The sequence below is a fragment of the Maniola hyperantus genome, chromosome 4 (assembly GCF_902806685.2).
Source record: "Maniola hyperantus chromosome 4, iAphHyp1.2, whole genome shotgun sequence".
NCBI lineage: Eukaryota > Metazoa > Arthropoda > Insecta > Lepidoptera > Nymphalidae > Maniola > Maniola hyperantus.
Genome location: NC_048539.1, coordinates 11013605 through 11033595, shown reverse-complemented (window position 1 = coordinate 11033595; position 19991 = coordinate 11013605). Strand labels below are relative to the sequence as shown.

At 36.8% G+C, this 19991-nt stretch overlaps 3 protein-coding genes across 4 annotated transcripts in view; 2 read left to right on the top strand and 1 right to left on the bottom strand.

Annotated features, from left to right (window-relative positions):
• Window positions 1–693: 693 nt before the first annotated feature.
• On the bottom strand, window positions 694–9571 carry Daxx (Daxx-like protein). Of its 2 annotated transcripts, XM_069498411.1 has the most exons (8): window positions 9340–9571; window positions 7804–9238; window positions 6642–6810; window positions 5910–6172; window positions 4934–5117; window positions 3006–4845; window positions 1975–2815; window positions 694–1838 (listed from the first exon to the last, which is right to left on the bottom strand). In XM_069498411.1, the coding sequence occupies exons 1-6, from the start codon at window positions 9403–9405 to the stop codon at window positions 3426–3428; spliced, it is 3537 nt and encodes a 1178-aa protein (XP_069354512.1). In that variant the 5' UTR covers window positions 9406–9571; the 3' UTR covers window positions 694–1838; window positions 1975–2815; window positions 3006–3425. The 2 variants fall into 2 exon arrangements, with proteins under 2 accessions (XP_069354512.1, XP_034840829.1); XM_034984938.2 differs by having other exon boundaries at window positions 1975–4845.
• A 1694-nt stretch (window positions 9572–11265) lies between these two features.
• Window positions 11266–14547, top strand: UbcE2M (NEDD8-conjugating enzyme UbcE2M). Its single transcript, XM_034984940.2, has 4 exons — window positions 11266–11471; window positions 11697–11830; window positions 12719–12886; window positions 14332–14547. The coding sequence occupies exons 1-4, from the start codon at window positions 11363–11365 to the stop codon at window positions 14470–14472; spliced, it is 552 nt and encodes a 183-aa protein (XP_034840831.1). The 5' UTR covers window positions 11266–11362; the 3' UTR covers window positions 14473–14547.
• Window positions 14548–16239: 1692 nt separating this feature from the next.
• The window catches only part of LOC117996802 (uncharacterized), a 43761-nt gene continuing 40009 nt past the window's right edge, over window positions 16240–19991 (top strand). Inside the window, exon 1 of the mRNA XM_034984939.2 lies at window positions 16240–16938. Coding sequence (XP_034840830.1) covers window positions 16869–16938 — 70 coding nt within the window. The 5' untranslated portion in view covers window positions 16240–16868. The remainder of the gene's footprint in view (window positions 16939–19991) is intronic.

The window sequence follows — 19991 nt, the reverse complement described above, 5'->3', positions numbered from 1 at the left end:
TAACAGTTTTGTTTTATTTACTTAATGCCATAAATTTGATCACCCAAAACTGCACTGCATAATAGGCAACGGTCACTACAAAGATGTACATACCTACTCAATAAAAGACAATTAATTAATAGATTTCGTTCTAATTTATTAATCCAAAATCATTTTATTATTAAAAACATTATAAATTACATAGATATTAATATTAGTTTTTCTTCTTTTTATAGAAGGCTAATGAAATTGGCGATATTTTACCAATAAGTATTATTTATTGTATAACTCCCACAAATTGCTATTGCGCTGGAACCATGTCTCAATAACATCGAAATGACGTCATTTTGACGTCAGCCGAAATAAAAATATACCATCAGCTAAAAACTTCAGTCTAGTTGCAACGTCACTAAAATGGCGGCCACGCGCATTAGCAATTTGCGGGACTTATATTATGTATAATGCATATTAGGAACGAAATTATGTGTCCTATCCACCAGTATAATGTGAATACACCAACAATTTTTGGTCCTATATCTTAGTAGTAGATACTTTTAAGAACATTTTAGGACAAAAGTTTGATTTATTTGTTAGATGATGCCCGCGACTTCGTCCGTCTGGATTTTGGTTCTTTAAAAATCACGAGGGCACTCTTTGATTTTCCGAGATAAAAGGTAGCCTAATCCGTTTCCTTATTAAGCTACTAGCTGATGCCCGCGACTTCGGCCGCGTGGATTTAGGTTTTTAAAGTCCCATGGGAACTCTTTCATTTTCCGGTGTAAAAAAGTAGCCTATGTCATTTTCCAGATCCTTAACATATCCATGCAAAAAATCACGCTGATCCGTTGCTCTGTGATTGAAGGACAAACCAACACCACACTTTCGCATTTATAAAATAAAAAATAAAATAATATGGGTATTGACGTGAAATTAAAGAAAAATATGGCTACTTTAGGGCTACCTGCGTCAAATGTACTAACATTTGACGCCTGACAGTGACGTCGAAGCCGTGTGAACACGCCGTGACGTGTTGTTAGAGGTTGCCTAACTGTCGTGAAATGTGCCAACTGAACGATGACGACTACACATAACAGAACTGGTTAATACTATACTGCTACGGTTAAATATGGGCTGTGAAGCTTAAGTGGCAATGGGCAGGGCACATAGTTCGGAAAACCGATAGACGTTGGGGCCCCAAGGAGCTGGAATGGCGATCTCGCATCGAAAGGTGTAGCGTTGGAAGACCCCCCACTAGGTGGACGAACGACATCAGACGAGTCGCAGGGAGCCGCTGGATTCAGGCGGCGCAAGACCGTGGCATGTGGAAATCCCTACAAAAGACCTTATGTCCAGCAGTGGACGTCTATCGGTTGATGATGATAATGATGATGGATAATTAATATACATACAAGACTGGACACCTTATACAATAAAAAAGTTACACATATTTACATAATGCGGAATTTTCTAAGATACATAAGAAAGGCAAATTGTGATGTCTTTCTATATACTAATTAATTATTATGATTAATCGCCGCGCGTCGTTCGGTATCGAATACCACAATATATTAATTAAATCATAGTACATTTATGCGGGTAAAATATTTTGTAATAGTCTACTATGGAAAGCCGAAGACTGCCAATTAAATATTTTTAATTGTGAAAAACGATTCACAAATATATTTTCAAATAAAAATAAAAATAAAAAATCGGACAAAATATATTGTATCGTTTTTTTTTGCATCGCAATGACTAATGAGAATATAAAAAGATGATTTTTAATACAATACAAAATCCGACAGATAATAATTAATGATAAAATTTAATCTAAAATTATGTGTGCACAGTTAGGCTTAGATCTATAGAGCGCACTTTGACTTTGCTCAGACTTAAGATTGAGTTAAAACGAGACAGATTTATGTGAGAGATAGCTCTGTCTCGTTTTAACTCTGTCTTAAGTCTAAGCTAAGTCAGAGTGCGCTCTATAGATCTCACCCTTAGACTCTTCCTAGACTATTGTAGAGCAACATATTTACTTTCCAGTACTTGCACATTATGGTAAAAACACACTTGCAACACCCCTCCTGCAAACCACGCCATGTGTGTTGAAATAAATCGAATTACAGTATAGTCCGTAAAAAAAAACTCCTCACGCGCCATTTTAATTCTATGGATCAACTGTCACGTCAAAAATAAGGTACGGCTTTAAAATAAGGACTAAAATCGTACTTTGGACATGAAATTTGACAAATAAAGTTAAAATAGCGCGTGAGGAGTCATTTTTTACGCATTATATATTGTATGTTTTTTTGGGAAATTTACAACCAATAACAAACACAGTATGTTGCAAGGGGTTCCGTACTACAGTCGCATTTTTTCGACATATTGCACGATAAATTAAAAACTACTATAAGTAAAAATAAATAAAAATCTGTTTTAGAATGTACAGGTAAAGCCATTTCATATTATGGTACCCTACTTGGTATAGTAATCTGACTTTGAAAGTTAAAAATACTAATTATTTGTTGATGAACACATTTTAATTTTCGGATTCTTTCCTTTACTTGTACTATAAGACTAAGCTACTTGCCAAATTTCATGATTCTAGGTCAACGGGAAGTACCCTTTTATTGATAGACACGACAGACTGACAGACAGCAAAGTGATCCTATAAGGGTTCCTTTTGAGGTACGGAACCCTAAAAAGTTAATTTTTAAGTAACTATTTACATACAGGCTGCCTAATGACATTGATGACAATGCAACACCCGAATCTCAATAAATGCATAAGACATGTGAATCTTTAGGGGGCGTTCAAGTATTACGTAACGCAATTTCTTAAATTTTGAGCCTCAATAGCTCAACGGGTAAAGGAGTGGACTGAAAACCGAAAGGTCGACGGTTCAAACCCCGCCCGTTGCACTATTGTCGTACCTACTCCTAGCACAAGCTTGACGCTTAGTTGGACAGGAAAGGGGAATATTAGTCATTCAACATGGCTTATATTGTATTAAAAAAAAAAAAAACGCGGGAGGGGGGGGGGCTTGTAAAACGTTACGATGCGTTACAGGGGCGGGAGGGGAGGTTTGAACAACGCGTTACGTAACATTGTTTTTTTAAATCTTTTTTCAAATAATAAGAAATTAGGGAATTAAAATCTATGTTGACAACCCTTTTCGTTTTACAGGGCGTCCGCGTCCCTCAATTGTATTGTATTTAGGTCATTTTTATTTTGTTCTCCCAAGCAGGTAACGCTCTTGCAACATAAACATAATTGTGAATTTATATAAAAAACTTGGATGTTACGTAACGTTAGGGGAGGGGGATACAGAAAAACGTTACGGTGCGTTACATGGCGGAGGGAGAGTCAAAAATCCTCAAAAATTGCGTTACGAAATACTTGAACATTCCCTCATTTATATTTCATGTTAATCATATTTCTAAATATTAAATTTCCATATTTATGTCACAATTACTAGTGTCAGCTGTGATGGATTGATCATTTAATTCTTTTTCTAGTGAATGGACTTTGTTTTGTGTATCACTATTGGCTGTGTCTTTAATTACTTCACTTTTTACATTGCAATTAGATTCAGTTATGTCCATTGTTTCAGTATGATCGCTACTATCTTCTTTGTTTTCATTATCAGTTTGTAAGTCTATACTCTCTACTGAGTTAACATCTGATGCACTTCTTATATCGACTATATCTTTGGGCGAATCTTCTTCGTCATTATTTCCTGTTTCCATTCTAGAGCACCCCTTAATTGTTTTTTCACAACTAAAGTCATCATCTTGGATATTCTCTTTAGTCATATCTGCAGTGACGTCATTGTCTTCAACACCAGGACTCTCTTCAACTAACACTAATGCATTATTATTATCTGGAATGCTATTTTCATCATTAGATACATTTCCTTGTTCAAATGCTTCTCCATCAACTGTAGTTTCCGATATGGATATGTTGTCATCTCTTAAATTTATGCACATTTTTTCAATTTCTATGTTGTCAGCCTTATCTTTTATTTCCTCATCAGATGACGCGAGGAGGATATTTTCTTCAACCTCTCCTACTGCAGCCGATTTTAGCGCTTTTTCTTTGTTGGTTTCTTCAATTCCAGTTGAAGAATACTCAATTTCAAAATTAGCAGTAACTAAATCTTCAACGTTTTGTTTGTTTAAAGAATTTGGATCATAAGCTTTTGGTGAGTCGTCAATAATCATCTCTGATTCGGAGTAGCTGGAGTTTTCAATGCTAATAACATCATATGATTTTGCGCCATTTTCTTGTTCACTGTCTGATTCAAGCGTGTCAGAGATTGCTATTGGTGTATCGGAATCAGAACTCTCAAGTGTGGATGTATTGGCCTCATTTTCTGAGTGTAGTTTTTGCAAAAGATGTAACTCATCTATATCAGACTCAACTTTGTTTGTATCACTATCGTTATTTTCATTTTCTTTATTTTCTTTTACACTGTCACTGTCCGCTTCTTTATCCTTGATAGCTTTAGTCTCATCCGGCATTGATTCAACAACCATCTCATCATTATTACATTTGTCTTCTATTGTTTCTTTATTGGCTTTTTCTTGCTCAATATCTTTAGATTCTTGTTCTTTAGTTTCGTTGTTGTTTTCTTTTTCATCAGAATCTTTGCTTACAACATTTTCTTCTTTTTTCTCTTCCACTTTTTTACTCTTTTCGTGAAGAAGCCTCTTAAGTCTGTCCTTTCTCTTTTGTTTGTCTTCCATCGAGTTATCTGTTTCTACGACATCCTCTTCTTCTTCACTCTCAACTGGTGATTCTTCAGCTTCTTTATCACCAATTTCTACAGCTTCAAGTTTCAACAAATTTTGTCTGTCAACATATCTGAAATCGGAAACAAAAAACATGAATAGGGAATAGTACACTTGGAAACAATTCAAATAATACTAACGTATTGAATCCTTCAACTTACTTATTAAGAAGTTCTGTTTCTCTCTTAGCTGCTACTGTTTTATTTTCGTCTAACTTCTTTTTTAAATCCAAGCTATTTTCCGCCGGATCTAGTTCCGCAGATATTCTCGATGCGGCTATACGCCATTCATTTTCTTGTCGCCGTCTTTGAAGTTTTTTGCCACATCTTGTAAATAAATCGCGAGCTATGGGATAAGTAATATTGTTTTAGTACAAAGTACAGTAGCCAGCAAGAAATATTGTACATAGGTAAAAGGTTATTTATTTATTAATTAATTTATTACATCGACCTTTAGAATGAGATTTCGGCTTTTTAGAGCGTTGTCTCTGTTACTTATACCTATGTGACGTTTCGTCGGTCTCAACGACAGAGACAACGCTCTACGAAACCGCTATCTCTTTCTAAAGGTCGATGTATAATATTTCCTGCCGGGTACTGCACCTACTAACCAATTAATAGACCAAGAAATATGTAAATGCAAAAAGTGTCGCTATTAGATGGCATAAACAGTCGCTTCAGTACTGAGTGAACATACATAATATTATATCACAAATTTCGTCACTGGCAGCAAGCGAGCCGTAGCTTAGTGGTCAGAGCGTCGGACGCGGGTTCGATTCCTGCCGGTCCGCAATTTTTGATATGTATTTAAAATTATTTAGAATGAATATAGACTTACGCCTCTAGTATACCGAAGTATACGCACGCGGTAGCGAAGTGATTCTACTTTTATGCCTGTGCGCAATAGATATAGTACGCGACAGGTCGAGATGGCAATCGGGATGGGGACGCCCCGCACACCCGCACAGTACGGGATAGCGCGGGTGATGTGCGGGTTTGTGGGGTATCCAACCGCCTCATAATTGTCATATCGACCTGTCGCGTACTATATGCGTTACGCGGTTTCGAGTATTGCGTGTGAATACATTGGTGTGCTAAGATATTAAAGCAATAAATATATAAATTAATTTTGTTGTACCTTCCTCCATTACATCAATATCAGTCCAACCCAATTTATCCTCTTCATTGGCATCCCGGACACAACGAATGACATCATGAAAATCAGGAAATGGCAAAGGAGTTCCTACAGGAACCTTTCTGTTAATCCATTTCTCTAACTTTTTCGCGGGACCTGTCGGCCGTCCTGGTCTAGCTTCTATGTGTATACGAGGCTCTGATGGCATTTTTGTATTGGTAAGTTGGCAGAACTTCGCATGGACGCGTACCATTCGGTCTTTATATCTGGAATATTTTTATTATATGTATTGATAGACTATAGAGTAATACAGTGGAAACTCAATTAACCAGACTAATTGTTGTCGTTAGGGATCCGGATAATAGAATGTATGAAGAAAAGCGGGTTTTGTGCAAGTTATGTAGTTCACTATAATAGTATTTTCAATTTTCAAAGTAAGATAACTATACCAAGTGGGATATCATATGAAAGGGCTTTGCCTGTACATTCTAAAGCAGATTTTTATTTATTTTCATACATAATAGTTTTTGATTTATCGTACAAAATGGCGTAAAATATACCCGAGTATGGAACCCTCGGTGCGTGAGTCTGACTCGCACTTGGCCGAACAGTTTTCGGTTGGTAGTCCGGATAATCGCGAATCCGTATAACTGAGGGCCGGATAATCGAGTTTCTACTGTGTTAACATCAGCTTCAAAAACTACATATAAAAATAATTTATGCAGCATGTGTTACCTCTCTGTAAGCAAGTAAACTGAATCCTCATCGTCATCAAAATCTACTTCTTGCTCCTCAAGCTTTTGTATTGCCCTGTGGAGTTTCTTTATTGTTTTCTCCAATTTCCGAATCTGTCTTTGTTTTTTAGTGTCATATCGAGATTCGTCATATTTGACGTTGTGTGAATCTAGAAAATAATATTATATAAGCATTTGCAATATACTTATTATTCATATAATATGTAGGTACTTATAGAACTAGGAATGCCCAAATTTCATATTAAAAAAACCTGATTTTTTCTATAACATGAGGATTTTGAGAAATTCCAACAGAATCTTTACAAACCCTAATTCAATGTGGACGAAGTCCCAGGAATCAGCTAGGCACTGTCGAATAGTCGCCTGGCAACTAGCCAAGACACGGTCAAGTAGCTTGATGTCAAACATTAGATTTGTTTTCCTTGATGCGCCCGTCAAGCGGCTTGCTCAAGCAAACGGCACTTTTCTCATACATCGAACACTGTCCGAACAACGCGTCAAGCAAAAATATAAAATCGCATCAAGCACGTAAATACTTGACTCAAGCATCAAGCAAACTTTGTAAACAGTCAAAATGCTTGACTCAGGCAAAAATCTACGTGCTTGAACGTTTCGGAAGCTCTTTAGAATCTGTAATTTATATAGAAGTCGCCTGTCGCCATGTGTATGAGCTGTGATAGCCAAGTGTAAACACACACACACGATCCTCATCACAGGATGTCTGCCTTAGTTGGAGGTCCGGAATTAAATATCATTTGCTTTAAAGGTGCAGCAAAATATCGAGAGGAAACCTGCATGCCTGAGAATTCCCCATAATGGTCTCAAAGATATGTTAAGTCTGCCAATCCGCACTTGGCCAGTGTGGTAGACTATGGCCAAAACCCTTCTCACCCTGAAACTGTTCAGCTTCTTCAATCTTTTCCTTTTTTTTAAATTTAAAATTAGAATGTTATTGTTGCTATTTCTTCAAAGTCTATTCTGCACGGCTGTACAAGAAACACTAGGTACTTAATTCAGTTGCTCGGCTGTCAGTCACCCAGCCTAGTTGCCGTCGACTGAGTTGCTGGGTCAACCATGTCAACCATGCATAATGGCTCATAATACTGTCAGATACTGGTATAGTAAAAGATGTTTAAACTAACCTTTCTTTGTATCCACCTCCTGTGTTGCTACTGATTTTGTCATCTTCCTTTGTAAATTTAGTTCATCAACAATATCCTTTATGTATAAATACATTTTCTCAGGCGAAGCCTTCATTGAAACTATTTTACTAGAAACCATATCAATGAACTCTTCAGATTCCACATATTCTTTGGGACATTGCCGGTAATAAGCTTTGATCTTTTTTTCCACAATTTTTTTCATATCTTCTGTGTCTTCTAGTTGGAAGCACATCTGTATAAACTTCTGGTAAGCCGGATGGAATTCATCATCTTCAATAATAATTTCTTTGGCTTGTTCAATATCAGCACTTTTAACATCTTCTTTTTTGGAATGATTTACTTTTTCAGTACCAGAAAATTGCTTTGGAGATTTCTCAGTTTCTTCTTGTTTGTGTTTAGGTGATGCAGGTTCACTTTTCTTTTCACTTTCAATAACAGTACTAGGCTCGCTGAGATCTATTTCTATTTCCACAACATGGTTTTCTTTTCTGTTTTTAGATCCTTTTGGATAATCTAGCTTCTTTTTGCTTTGTTTCTCTTCATTTACTTCATTCATTTCACTATCACTTTCAACATCCTTGGTAGCTTTAGCTATAGGTTTGACCGGACTATCCTCAATAGTGATTGTGAGTTCTTTACCTATGTCTGGATGCTTAGAAAGTAGAGGAGGCTTCAAAGGACTATCTTCTATTGTGATTTCTACATACTTTGTTGTGTCTGGTTCTTTATTATTCTTTACTTCCATAGAAGGTTCCACACTTAACTCATTCACTTCCATACTTGAATCATTATTATCTTGTTTTACAGCTTTTTTTTTTAGATCCTCAGGTCTCAAGTACCACTGAGGACTAGCTTTAGCAGATTCCGATGTATCCTCATCGTCTATTTCAACAGTCATCATTTCTTCTGGCGGTTTCAATTTTGGACCAACTATTCTCCTTTTACGGATACCAGATGCACCAGCTTTCGGTATAGGCTTTATTGTAACATTTGGGTTATGTATGGGCTTAATAGTGATACTGGAGGGCAATTTATTTAACATTTTTTGCCCTTGTATTTCAATAGTTTTCTTTACTGTTATTATTGGAGGTAATCTATTCACAGCTACTTGAGTTTTGCTTAAATTTTGAACAATACTTAATGGATTGACCGATGTCTTATTTTTAATACTTGGAACACTTTTTAAATCATTTCTCACAATCTTATTCTGAATAGGCACTCTAATTGCAACTTGGGAAGTTGATTTTGGTTTTACTCTGCTTATAGGATTAACTTTTAATTTAGACGTATTTATAACGATTGGCTTCGCAAGTAATCCTTTATTTGTGGAAGATGGGGCAGATTTAGTAGATTTTATAGTAACGCCAGGTAGCTTGGTTGGTATACGCACTATTGCATTTGGCGTTGGTTTTTTCTGAAAATAAACAATTAATATCGTAAATTCAACAAATTATATCTGGCGAATAACTCATTTAACAGTAAAATCGTACACAAATGGAAGTATTGGGTTAATACCTTCTTTGGTGCAGGCTCGGCTTCGTCGTCGGAGGAGCCCAATTCAATCACATCTTCGCTTGCCATTTTACACTTTATCGTGAACGTTTTACTTAAACCTACATATGAGTAGTATTCTATATTGGATCCCTCGCTGATTGCTTTCTATTTCATACAAAAGATTAAAACAAAACATTTAAATATGCACAATTTTTAACAAACTCTACCTGCTGTCTTCTTGGAACGCAAGCCACTCAGGGTGACCAGATTTAAATTGATAATTCCTGCTAACTGCTGGACAGTTGCAGGATTATAATATTAATGATTCCATTAAACTGTTTTGAAATAATGCTAAAAATAAACACTTCCAATTTCGATCACACCACTAAAAAAAACGGCCAAGTGCGAGTCAGACTCGCGCACTACGATGTGGAGGGTTCCGTACTACAATCGTATTTTATCGACATTTTGCATGCAAAAACTAATATGCCTAAAAATAAATAAAAATCTGTTTTAGAATGTACAAGTAAAGCCCTTTCGTATGATACCCCACTTGGTGTGGTAATTTTACTTTAAAAGTTAAAAATAGCACTATTTGTTCATGAACACATTTTAATTTTTTTCTTGTGATGTACCTAACCACAAATTCACGGTTTTAGATTTTTTCCCCTAATGTCGCTATAAGACCTACCTAGTACCTACCTGCCAAATTTCATGATTCTAGGTCAACGGGAAGTAGGTACCCTGTAGGGCGATTGTCTAAAACCTGCTTCAATCATTATTACAATCTCAATTGTTCTGATTGGCTGAATTTGTGCGATTCTTGTTGCAACAATGCATTGTGGCCAATAGTGAGCGAGCATTAACCAATCAGAGATGATTGCGACCGTGACATTGTAGCTGTCAAACAACCGCGGTAGGGCCACTGTCTGTAGGTTTCTTGACAGATCGACAGACAGACAGACAGACATCAAAGTGAGGGTTCCGTTTTTCCTTTTGAGGTACGGAACCCTAAAAACAACCCAATGGAAAAAAATTAAATAGGTATTTCTACACTTAGATAATATTATGACAGTCCAGAATATGATAATTACTCAAAAATCTTATTTGGCAGTTACCTACATGTTTATTTAAAAATAAAAAATTTGAGATAATGGTAGAAGTAGCCCAAGTTAGTAGTAATACCACATAATGTAATAGTTATTTTTTTCTTCTCAAAAACTGCCAGTTTTTCTAACCTAACTTAGGTTTTACAAATCCGCAACGTCATACGATACGAAGGATCATTTCCTCCTGAAATCGCAGGATCCTGCTAAGTCTGGTCACCCAGAAGCCAATTTCAACTTCCACAGATCACAAGACCACCGACCAGAACAGTAAGCAGTTTGCCTGCAGTGCAAACTACAGTAGCAACGGGTAACATTGATAGTAGAAGTTTTTAGAAAGTTTTGCGTAAATATGAGCAAAAAGCCCTTACCTGTTTTACCCCCTTAATAAATCTACCGAAAAGAGTGTAAATTACTCATAAATATTACTACAACGAAAACAATATTGAGAGTTCCGCAGAATAAATAGTTTTAGAAGTAGCCCTGTGACTCTTACTGTTAGAGCGAGATAGCTAAATGCATTTAAGCTCAGATTAAGAGTCAAGGTAGATTTGGCATTAAAATAATAATATCTTGTTAGAGCAAGCTAGGTGTATAGAAAAGCTCTGAAGAGTGATAGAGACATAAACACAATTTTTTGTCTTTGTCATAGTTTAGCTTTTTTTGTTGGGCACGTTGTAGTGTGTGACCAACAAACCTCTCTGAGCAAGGTCTGCGCATTTAAGCCTCATTATGAGAGCATAATATGTCTCTGCTTTGCAGTCACTACCCACTAGACAGAACATAGTGGTTACATACTCTTTGGACACTAGTTCAGACTAGTATATATATATAGTGATCTGTGACTAGTTCGTCGACTATATTCTGTGGTCAAAATAAATCCTTCACGAAATTATTCATACAAACCAATTTCTAATTTTTTGGAGAGAATTAGGACGATGATTAAACTTTTTTCACTAAAACAACAAAAAAAAGATGAAGAAGGCTCGGCTCGGGCAGGCGGTTCACAAAAAAAGGCATCAGCAGCGCAATTGCGGATCACAAAAGGTAATGGAAAATGATAAAGACTGCCGATAATTGGATCGAGTTTGTTTTAAATACTGAACCCCACAGTTATTTTGATATTAACTGTTCTTAATTAACCTAATACACATCACATTTGCTTAAGAAATTGCTCAGTATGTCTTGCTTAACTTATTGGGATGAGTACTCAATATGTTCACTATGACCAAATAATCTTAATTTTTATAATATGAAACCTCTTGTTTCCAGATTTAAATGAATTGAATCTTCCTAAAACATGTAGCACAGAGTTCCCAGATCCAGATGATTTACTTAATTTCAAATTAATCATATGTCCAGATGAAGGTTTTTATAAAGGAGGCAGATTTGTATTTAGTTTTAAGGTAAATCTTAAGGTTAAATTATTAATAATATACATAGGTATTTTGAGACAAATACCTATAATCTTACAGTTTTCTAAAATATGTTCTACAGCTTCTCACTAGCATCTAACCATCTGGTGGTTAGAAAAGCATCTGAAAAATGGTCCTACTGGCTACTTGAGTTTTAGATGTTTATAAATATATTCATTTATATTTTGTACCATATAAGAGCTATACTGTGGTTGGTATGAGATAGTATGCTATTTCTTTTTATTTATTTTTATTGAACCACCAACAGAACATACAAAAAAAATTACATTATTCAAATCCTAATTGCTAAGTTATTATATAATTCAATATAAAGGAGGCTACAGAATGCAAATCGTGCAAAAGTATGGTTATTAAAACTATTATTGTTATGATTTTGTACAAAAGTGAATGCACATTGCATCACTCCTTCTATATTAATTAACTTTTTAACTATAAAATTTAATTTTGTGGACTGGCCTGTGGATTTTTTTTTAATTTATAGACTAGCGCTTGGCTGCAATCAGACCTGGATGGCAAGTGATGATGCAGCCCAAGATGGAGCGCGCTTGCCTAGAAGATTCGGTTCTAAAGCATTTATTTATGCTTTTCCACAGGGAATATTGTGAAAAAGTAAAAGTAAAAGTAAAATATGCTTTATTGTACACCAAAACCAAAACAATAGACATATAACAAAGATAGCATGTACAATAGGCGGCCTTATATAGGTGAATAGGATGGGTAGCATTTCTTTTAGATCTTTCAATTCGGTTTAGAGATTTATGTAATCAGATTAACCTGTGTTATGAATAACTAGCTAAGCACTGTTATATTTTCAAACAGGTACACCACTATTTGAGCAAAACTCTCTCTAATTTTTAGGTAGGACCAAACTATCCACATGAACCGCCCAAAGTGAAATGTGAAACAGCTGTGTACCACCCTAATATAGACTTGGAAGGCAATGTTTGCCTAAATATATTACGAGAAGACTGGAAACCAGTGCTCACAGTCAACTCTATAGTTTATGGATTGCAGTATTTATTCTTGGTGAGTATTCTAATTTAAAAATAGGTTACTAGCTCAAGTACAAGCTTAAATAACTCAACCGCTTAAAGGACCAACTAGATTTGTTACTGGTTTAAACAGGGCAGCTAGAGAATGCAGTCTGCATAACAAGATCTCATCAATATTTTACGGGATTACTCTCGGACGTATATCGTACAAAATCATTATTTTTATTATTTAGCTAACAAAACAGTGCTCTAATAATAAAAATAGACCATCGAAATATAAATTACTAGCTGATGCCCGCGACTTCGTACGCGTGGATTTAGGTTTTTTAAAAATCCCGTAGGCACTATTTGATTTCTCGGGATAAAAGTAGCCTCTCACTCTCCAGGTCTTTAAAATATACCCATGCAAAAAATCACGTTGATCCGTTGCTCCTTTGCGACGTGATTGCAGGACAAACCAACAAACCAGTAAACCAACAAGCAAACACACTTTCGCATTTATAATATGGGTACTGATGTGAATAAGGTATGGTAACATGGGACACATTTTAAATTCATAATCTAGATTTTAAGATATTGAGCGTAGATAAAAATATAAAAAGAGATTCGTAAGAAACATTCAATATTCAAGGTAATTTTCGTGGATGTTTTCAGTAGCTCTTATAAAATAGACCATCCAAATATAAATTACTAGCTGATGCCCGCGACTTCGTGTGGATTTAATAATCTCATAGGAACTTTGATTTTTCGGAATAAATAGCATATATGTGATATGTGTGTGTTTAACTATACCTATGCAAAAATCACGTCTATCCGTTACTCCGTTGCCACGTGATTGGAGGACAAACCAAAAAACAAACACTTTCGCATTAATATAAGGTGTGAGTGATTCCAATGGAATTCAAATGTAAAACCACTTTGATATTCTTTCATAGGCTTTTAATTAACTGTTCACGCGCATGTATATACGCGTTAAAAAATAATGTACGTCGGCCTTTAGAATGATATGTAGAGCGTTGTCTCTGTCACTCATACCTATATGACGTTTTGATAGAGACAATGCTCTACAAATCTGCTATCTCCTTCTAAAGGTCAATGTACATTGTTTTCTGCTGCGTACTGTAATTATTAAATTAAGTCCGCGGTGGGCGGTCCCGTCCACGAATGTACCAGACTATCGGCCAGCAGGGAGAAGTGGCGAATGCTCGTGAGGCATATAACATCTGCCCCTAAAACCGTCACTTCGTGATGACCACGACCACTCTGTCAAGAGTGTCACGACGAAGAAGACTGTAATTATTAATTTACAATCGAGCACAATCGACTATCTGCTGTTCTACGTGTCAATATCTTCTGTGGCGTCACCAGCGAGTCCAGAGTCCCGTCACCACATAGTATAGCTTAGCTACTCTGACTTTTCCGCCTAACAATATGTACAGCTATGATTGAAGGTAATAAAAAAATGTGTTTAAATTACAGGAACCGAACCCCGAAGACCCACTAAACAAAGAAGCCGCCGACGAACTCCAAAGCAACCGACGACTGTTCGAACAACACGTACAAAGAGCGATGCGAGGCGGGTACGTCGGCTCCTCCTACTTCGAACGCTGCCTCAAATGATCACACGCTATTGTAAATTAATTCTCCCAATTCTATATAAATAAATAAATAAATCTCAATTCATTTTATATACTACATGGGAGTCTGATTGATTTTTGACAAGTTTGGTATTGGTGTTAATTCCGTTGAACAGGTCTTTTTAGGGTTCCGTACCTCAAAAGGAAAAACGGAATCCTTATAGGATCACTTTGTTTTTTGTCTGTCTGTCTGTCTGTCAAGAAACCTACAGGGTACTTCCCGTTGACCTAGAATCATGAAATTTGGCAATATGGCAGGCAGCATAGCTGACATTTGGGGAAAAATCTGAAAACCGTGAATTTAGGGTTAGATCATACAAAAAAAAATTAAATTGTGGTCATGAACTAATAATTAGTATTTTCAACTTTCGAAGTAAGACAATTATATCAAGTGGGGTATCATATGAAAGGGCTTCACCTGTACATTCTAAAAAAGATTTTTATTTATTTTTATGCATCATAGTTTTTGAATTATCGTACAAAATGTGGAAAAAATACGATTGTATTACGGAACCCTCGTTCCTGAGCCTGACTCGCACTTGGCCGGTTTTTTTTATTCAAATAAAAGTTAGCCCTTGTCTGAAATTTCACCTGGTGGTAAGCGATGATGCAGTCTAAGATGAAAGTGCCATAAAATCTGCCATAGCCCATATCTCTTTCAGGTTAGAAAAAGGCATATGGCAGTTATTATTAAACCTATACTCCTATGGTTTCTAACGTTCCATTTAGGATTGGCGTAACTAGCCACAGCCGAAGCCTACCATCAGACCAAACCGGAGAAAAGTTCTTCTCAATCGTTCACTCTTGACAGACTGGTCCTGGCTATGAATTCTTCACTGCTCCTCGTGTGATCTTCCTCTAGCGACTTCTGTTGGTGGTATTATGTGCACACCCATGTGTGAAAGACAGACAGAGAAAAGTTAGAAATTATAAAATTCCAAGTTTCCCCTGCTGAAATTCGAACCCGGGAAACCTCCCCCTAATAAGACTTGAATACTTCTTGCGCTTAAAATAAATGTTCAAGTCTGTTAAGCATGAAATAAAACAAATCAGTTAGAAAAATTAAAAGGAAATTTTATTTAACTTGGTGAAATTATTATACCTACTAAGATTTTTCTTTTGTTTTTTTTTGTTATGTTTTTATCGATAAAGTTGAAAAGTTTTACCCTATTTCATATGTACAATTTATGAAACTGTATGTATGTACCTGCTGAAAAAGCTCGACTTTTTCAAAAAATATGAAAATCGAAACTCCGGTTATGTCCACGATAACTCCGATTTCACAAGCGAATCTCTAATCTTTCGAAGCTCCAGAGTTACACCAAAACCGGAATTCAAGTCCTGACGAACCTCCGACCTCCGATCAGGAGTCGGACGTCTTAAGTCTTAACTACTAGGCTATCACAGCTTGGTACTTATTTGATGAGTTTTATTTCATCAATAGCAATAGGTGGCGCTGTGTTGACCATTATGGTATTATAGATATAACTTCACTTCAAAGCTCAACATTCCATATGGTTCAAAAGAAAACATAATCGTTTGCTGTATGAAAGGAACTTGTCATTATATTGTAATTGATAAACTGGTTGATTAGGCAGCGTCTTATTTCGCCAAATGATAACTGGTGCAATGGTAGTGGGAATAGGGCATGGAATCGCGGGGCAGTGGCTGCTGATGGTATCGGTGTCGGGTGTGACTAGTGACGTGAACTGTGAAGTGAGCGGCGAGCGCCAGAGCGCACTGAGCGCGGCACTCCGCGGTTCGCCAGTCTAGCCCCGCTCTCCATACGGTCCGCGCACACCGCCACGCTCCCACAGATTTCTCCGCGAGTAATATCGTTCAAGGCAGCGCTGTTTCGACACGCCACTCGGTTGCGAAAGTCTCGCGATGATATACAAGTGAGAGCCCACATCGGACGAGGGTAACGCTCATCGCGGTGAGCCAGTTTAGTGGAGCAAGACATTCTCACTCGGCCAGGGACGGGGGGCGCGCGACGCCGACGGGTCGCACACGCGGGAGCAACGATTCCTACGCATACTTATCGTGTGAGGGCCACGGAAACCAATTTTTAATGTGTCAAGTCAGTATAGCTTATTGCTGCTACGTCAGATCGCAGAGCGCTTCGAGCAGGAACTACAAGGTTATGCAGATGAGTTCTGAACGCTTCTATACCAGGGGTAATCAAAGGACCATTCACAACTTCAATAAACTTTAACGTTCGGTTGACTGTGTGTGTGCTTATCCGTATCGTATTCGTATCCTTCATTATCGTTCGGTGTCACGATCGCTAATTGCTAATTACCTACCGGAGTCGAGAGATAAGGCGCGAGATTGGTGGACGAGTGAAACGTTCGCAGATTGGCACCAGCTGCTTGCACGATGGCGACTGCGGTCGACGAGACGCTGCTGTCGCGCTGCGAGATCCCCATCATCGACCTAGCTCACATAGGTAAGAAGCGATTACAGCCCTCGTATACTTTAGCAATGCCTTCCTCATACTACAAAGCAATGAAAATTTCAGGTAGCGGCAGAAACTATCGAGTTTCAAATGCTTAACACCAACGGTCGATTTGTACGCTTGAGTATAAGATTTTTTAGGTACATATTAACAAAGGACCGAAAAGTTTACCTGCGCGCATCTCCAATTAGTATAGGGAGTCGACAGCTGTATAAATTTTAGAAGGCCAGTTACCCGAAAAATAACTTGAGATCGTTTATCAACAAGTTCAAAGACCCAACACAGGAGCATCGTTCAATTCAGTTCATCCACCTGATATTGCTAATCGACCATTTTGCCAATACACACGTTGAATATAAAATTGACGATAGGTACAATAATCATAAGAAAGGTGTGTAACAGTCTGAAAATAATAAGTATATGATCAAATCGTCTGTCATGATTCGTTCCCATGCCTACCCATATCTACACATATAAGACGCTAGTGAGTGTGGTGAGTCAATCAATCTAATCATCAGTAGGTATTCACTTCAGGGAAGTAGAACAAAGCTTAAGTTTATGATAGTCAATATAAAGATAAACCACCGGCAACTGTGTCAAAGGAAAACAATCGAGCACTTGAATTTATACTACATTCTACAAAGATATCAAAGGTTCTTTACCCATAAAATGCCCAAATACAATACAATGCAGGTACCAGTTACCACTGCATTTTTTATCCGCCAACAACATTTTTTTAAACAATTTGAGAGGACAGTAGAGGCACAGAATATATTATAATAGTACTAAACAGAGGTTACAAAAATTTAATGAAACGGTATAAAAATAATAGACAATGATAGCATTATTAACATTATTTGTGCAAGAATTACATTAGATACCTACTTGATAGGTAGATTGCATAATTGTATCGCATACTTAGTTACGGGCGCCTTGTTATGCAAATAAATTAATGTTTTATTTATTTTAATTAATACTTTCTGCCGTTTAATTGAAAGAGAAACTTATTATTTATTAAGTAACTATCTACGAACAATGAAATACGAAAGCGCCTACTGGGCATACCCAGATTGAACAATCTATTCCTTCGTTAATACTTTCAGATTTAATTTCAATGTAATAATCCGATAACATAGCCGATAAACAAATCCGAACTTGACAGCGAGATTTTTTAGACACAATTAATAATAATTAAGTACCTACCTATGATGAAATTGATAACTGTATTTATTATTTAAATGTTTCGAAGAAAATTTTGTTCAATCACTTTAAACACACGGTAATGTAAACGAATATTATACATGATAGAGGCCATATTATAAGGCCATTATACCTGAGGAAACGAAGACAATTCAAACGCTGTAGACAGAAAAAAAAGAAGTTAGGTAAGCACAGGGCAACGGCCGGGCGGGCTTTTGTAGCCCCCGGTTCTTGCACGCAATACATCGCCATCTGCCAGCGGATTCCCTGTTCCTGTTACTAACCTCATTATGTTCTGTTCTGAATGACAATATAAACAGCCCATTCGAGTAAAGGAAATCGGTTCGATATTATCTTTTAAAAAAAACCGGCCAAGTGCGAGTCAGACTCGTGCACTGAGGGTTTCGTAGGTACTACAGTCGTACTTTTTCGACATTTGGCATGATAAATCAAAAACTATTATGCGTAATAATAAATAAAATTATGTTTTAGAATGTACAGATGTAAAGCCCTTTTATATGATACCCCACTTGGTAACATATTCTTATTTTGAAAGTTGAAAATATGTACTACTCCTGGAAATATTTTAATCGAATTTCTGATTCAATATTCGGGTATTTAGGGTCAACGTTCTACATTGAATACCAAAATTTCAGGTTTGTAACTCATTTTGTCTACGGGCTAGAGACCCGTGACACATGGACATACTGACAGACAGCAGAGCAAAGTGACATTATTAGGGCTCTGTTTTACACTTTAGGTACGGGACCCTATAAATACATCAGCTCCTCTATAACGGGTCCCCGCCTTCAGATTTCAAATTAAGTTCAACACCCTATTCATTTCACAAAGACAAGAAACTTTCTAATTTTGTAAAAATTGAATAGGTACCAAGGTACTTTATGCGATTATTATTATTATTATTTGCGACGTAACAGTCCCGCAAATTGCTAATGCGCGTGGCCGCCATTTTAGTGACGTCAGCACTAGACTGAAGTTTCGAACCTCTTCAAACCTCTGTGGTTTTTACAATGCGTGCTACCTATTATGTATAATTTTCTCTTCTGTAATAATAATAAATTAAAAAAAAAAAAAAAAAACTGATGGTTTATTTTTATTTCAGCTGACGTCAAAATGACGTCATTTCGATGTTAATGAGACATGGTTCCGGCGCAATGGCAATTTGCGGGAATTATAGCACTTATAAGTTAGTACCTACCTACTATAATAATATCTTCACTAAACGACGTCCTTCGTAGCTATACCTACTTAGTTCATCATTTACTTAATTGCCTTACAAAAATAACATTAATGACGAAGGCTGTTCTTATAAAGTTTTACATGAAATGACGTTTATTTAATTATTGCTGTACAAATATAACCTTAATAACGAAGGCTGTTGCTTACGTCAACTTAAAACTAGAAGGAAATATAAATAGAGTCTAGCCTGCTTTTTAGCACGTTTTTTTAGTTTAGAAACCTGAATTCATTATGATTAAAAACCGGCCAGTGCGAGCCAGATTCGCGCACCGGCGAGGGTTCGTATTCGTAATAATTGACATCTCGACTTGTCGCTTACTATACCTACTTGGAAGTGGGAATATAAGGAAAGGTTGCGCCTACGGGGCTTCACCTTACACGCATCATAACGTCGTCACGTTAGCCTTTTTCCCAATCGTCGAAGGTAACTTAATTTGGAAATTGATAAGTTCAGTACAGAGGTAACCAAACTCGTATTGCAAAACCGCTCTGTCGATATTATATTAGGTATACGGTAAGGTCAGACTCCCACTATGATCCAGTCTAGTTTTAGAAATCACGAATTTCGAAGTTTGGCCTACATA

What these genes read in the sequence shown, in the direction of transcription:
- UbcE2M (XM_034984940.2), top strand. Translation starts at nt 11,363, where the DNA reads ATGATTAAACTTTTTTCACTAAAACAACAAAAAAAAGATGAAGAAGGC. An exon ending in GCAATTGCGGATCACAAAAG is followed by an intron (nt 11,472 to 11,696) that starts GTAATGGAAAAT and finishes TCTTGTTTCCAG; the next exon opens with ATTTAAATGAATTGAATCTT. An exon ending in GATTTGTATTTAGTTTTAAG is followed by an intron (nt 11,831 to 12,718) that starts GTAAATCTTAAG and finishes TCTAATTTTTAG; the next exon opens with GTAGGACCAAACTATCCACA.
- Daxx (XM_034984938.2), bottom strand. Translation starts at nt 9,405, where the DNA reads ATGGCAAGCGAAGATGTGATTGAATTGGGCTCCTCCGACGACGAAGCC. An exon ending in CCGAGCCTGCACCAAAGAAG is followed by an intron (nt 9,239 to 9,339) that starts GTATTAACCCAA and finishes GTTTATTTTCAG; the next exon opens with AAAAAACCAACGCCAAATGC. An exon ending in GGAGGTGGATACAAAGAAAG is followed by an intron (nt 6,811 to 7,803) that starts GTTAGTTTAAAC and finishes ATTATTTTCTAG; the next exon opens with ATTCACACAACGTCAAATAT.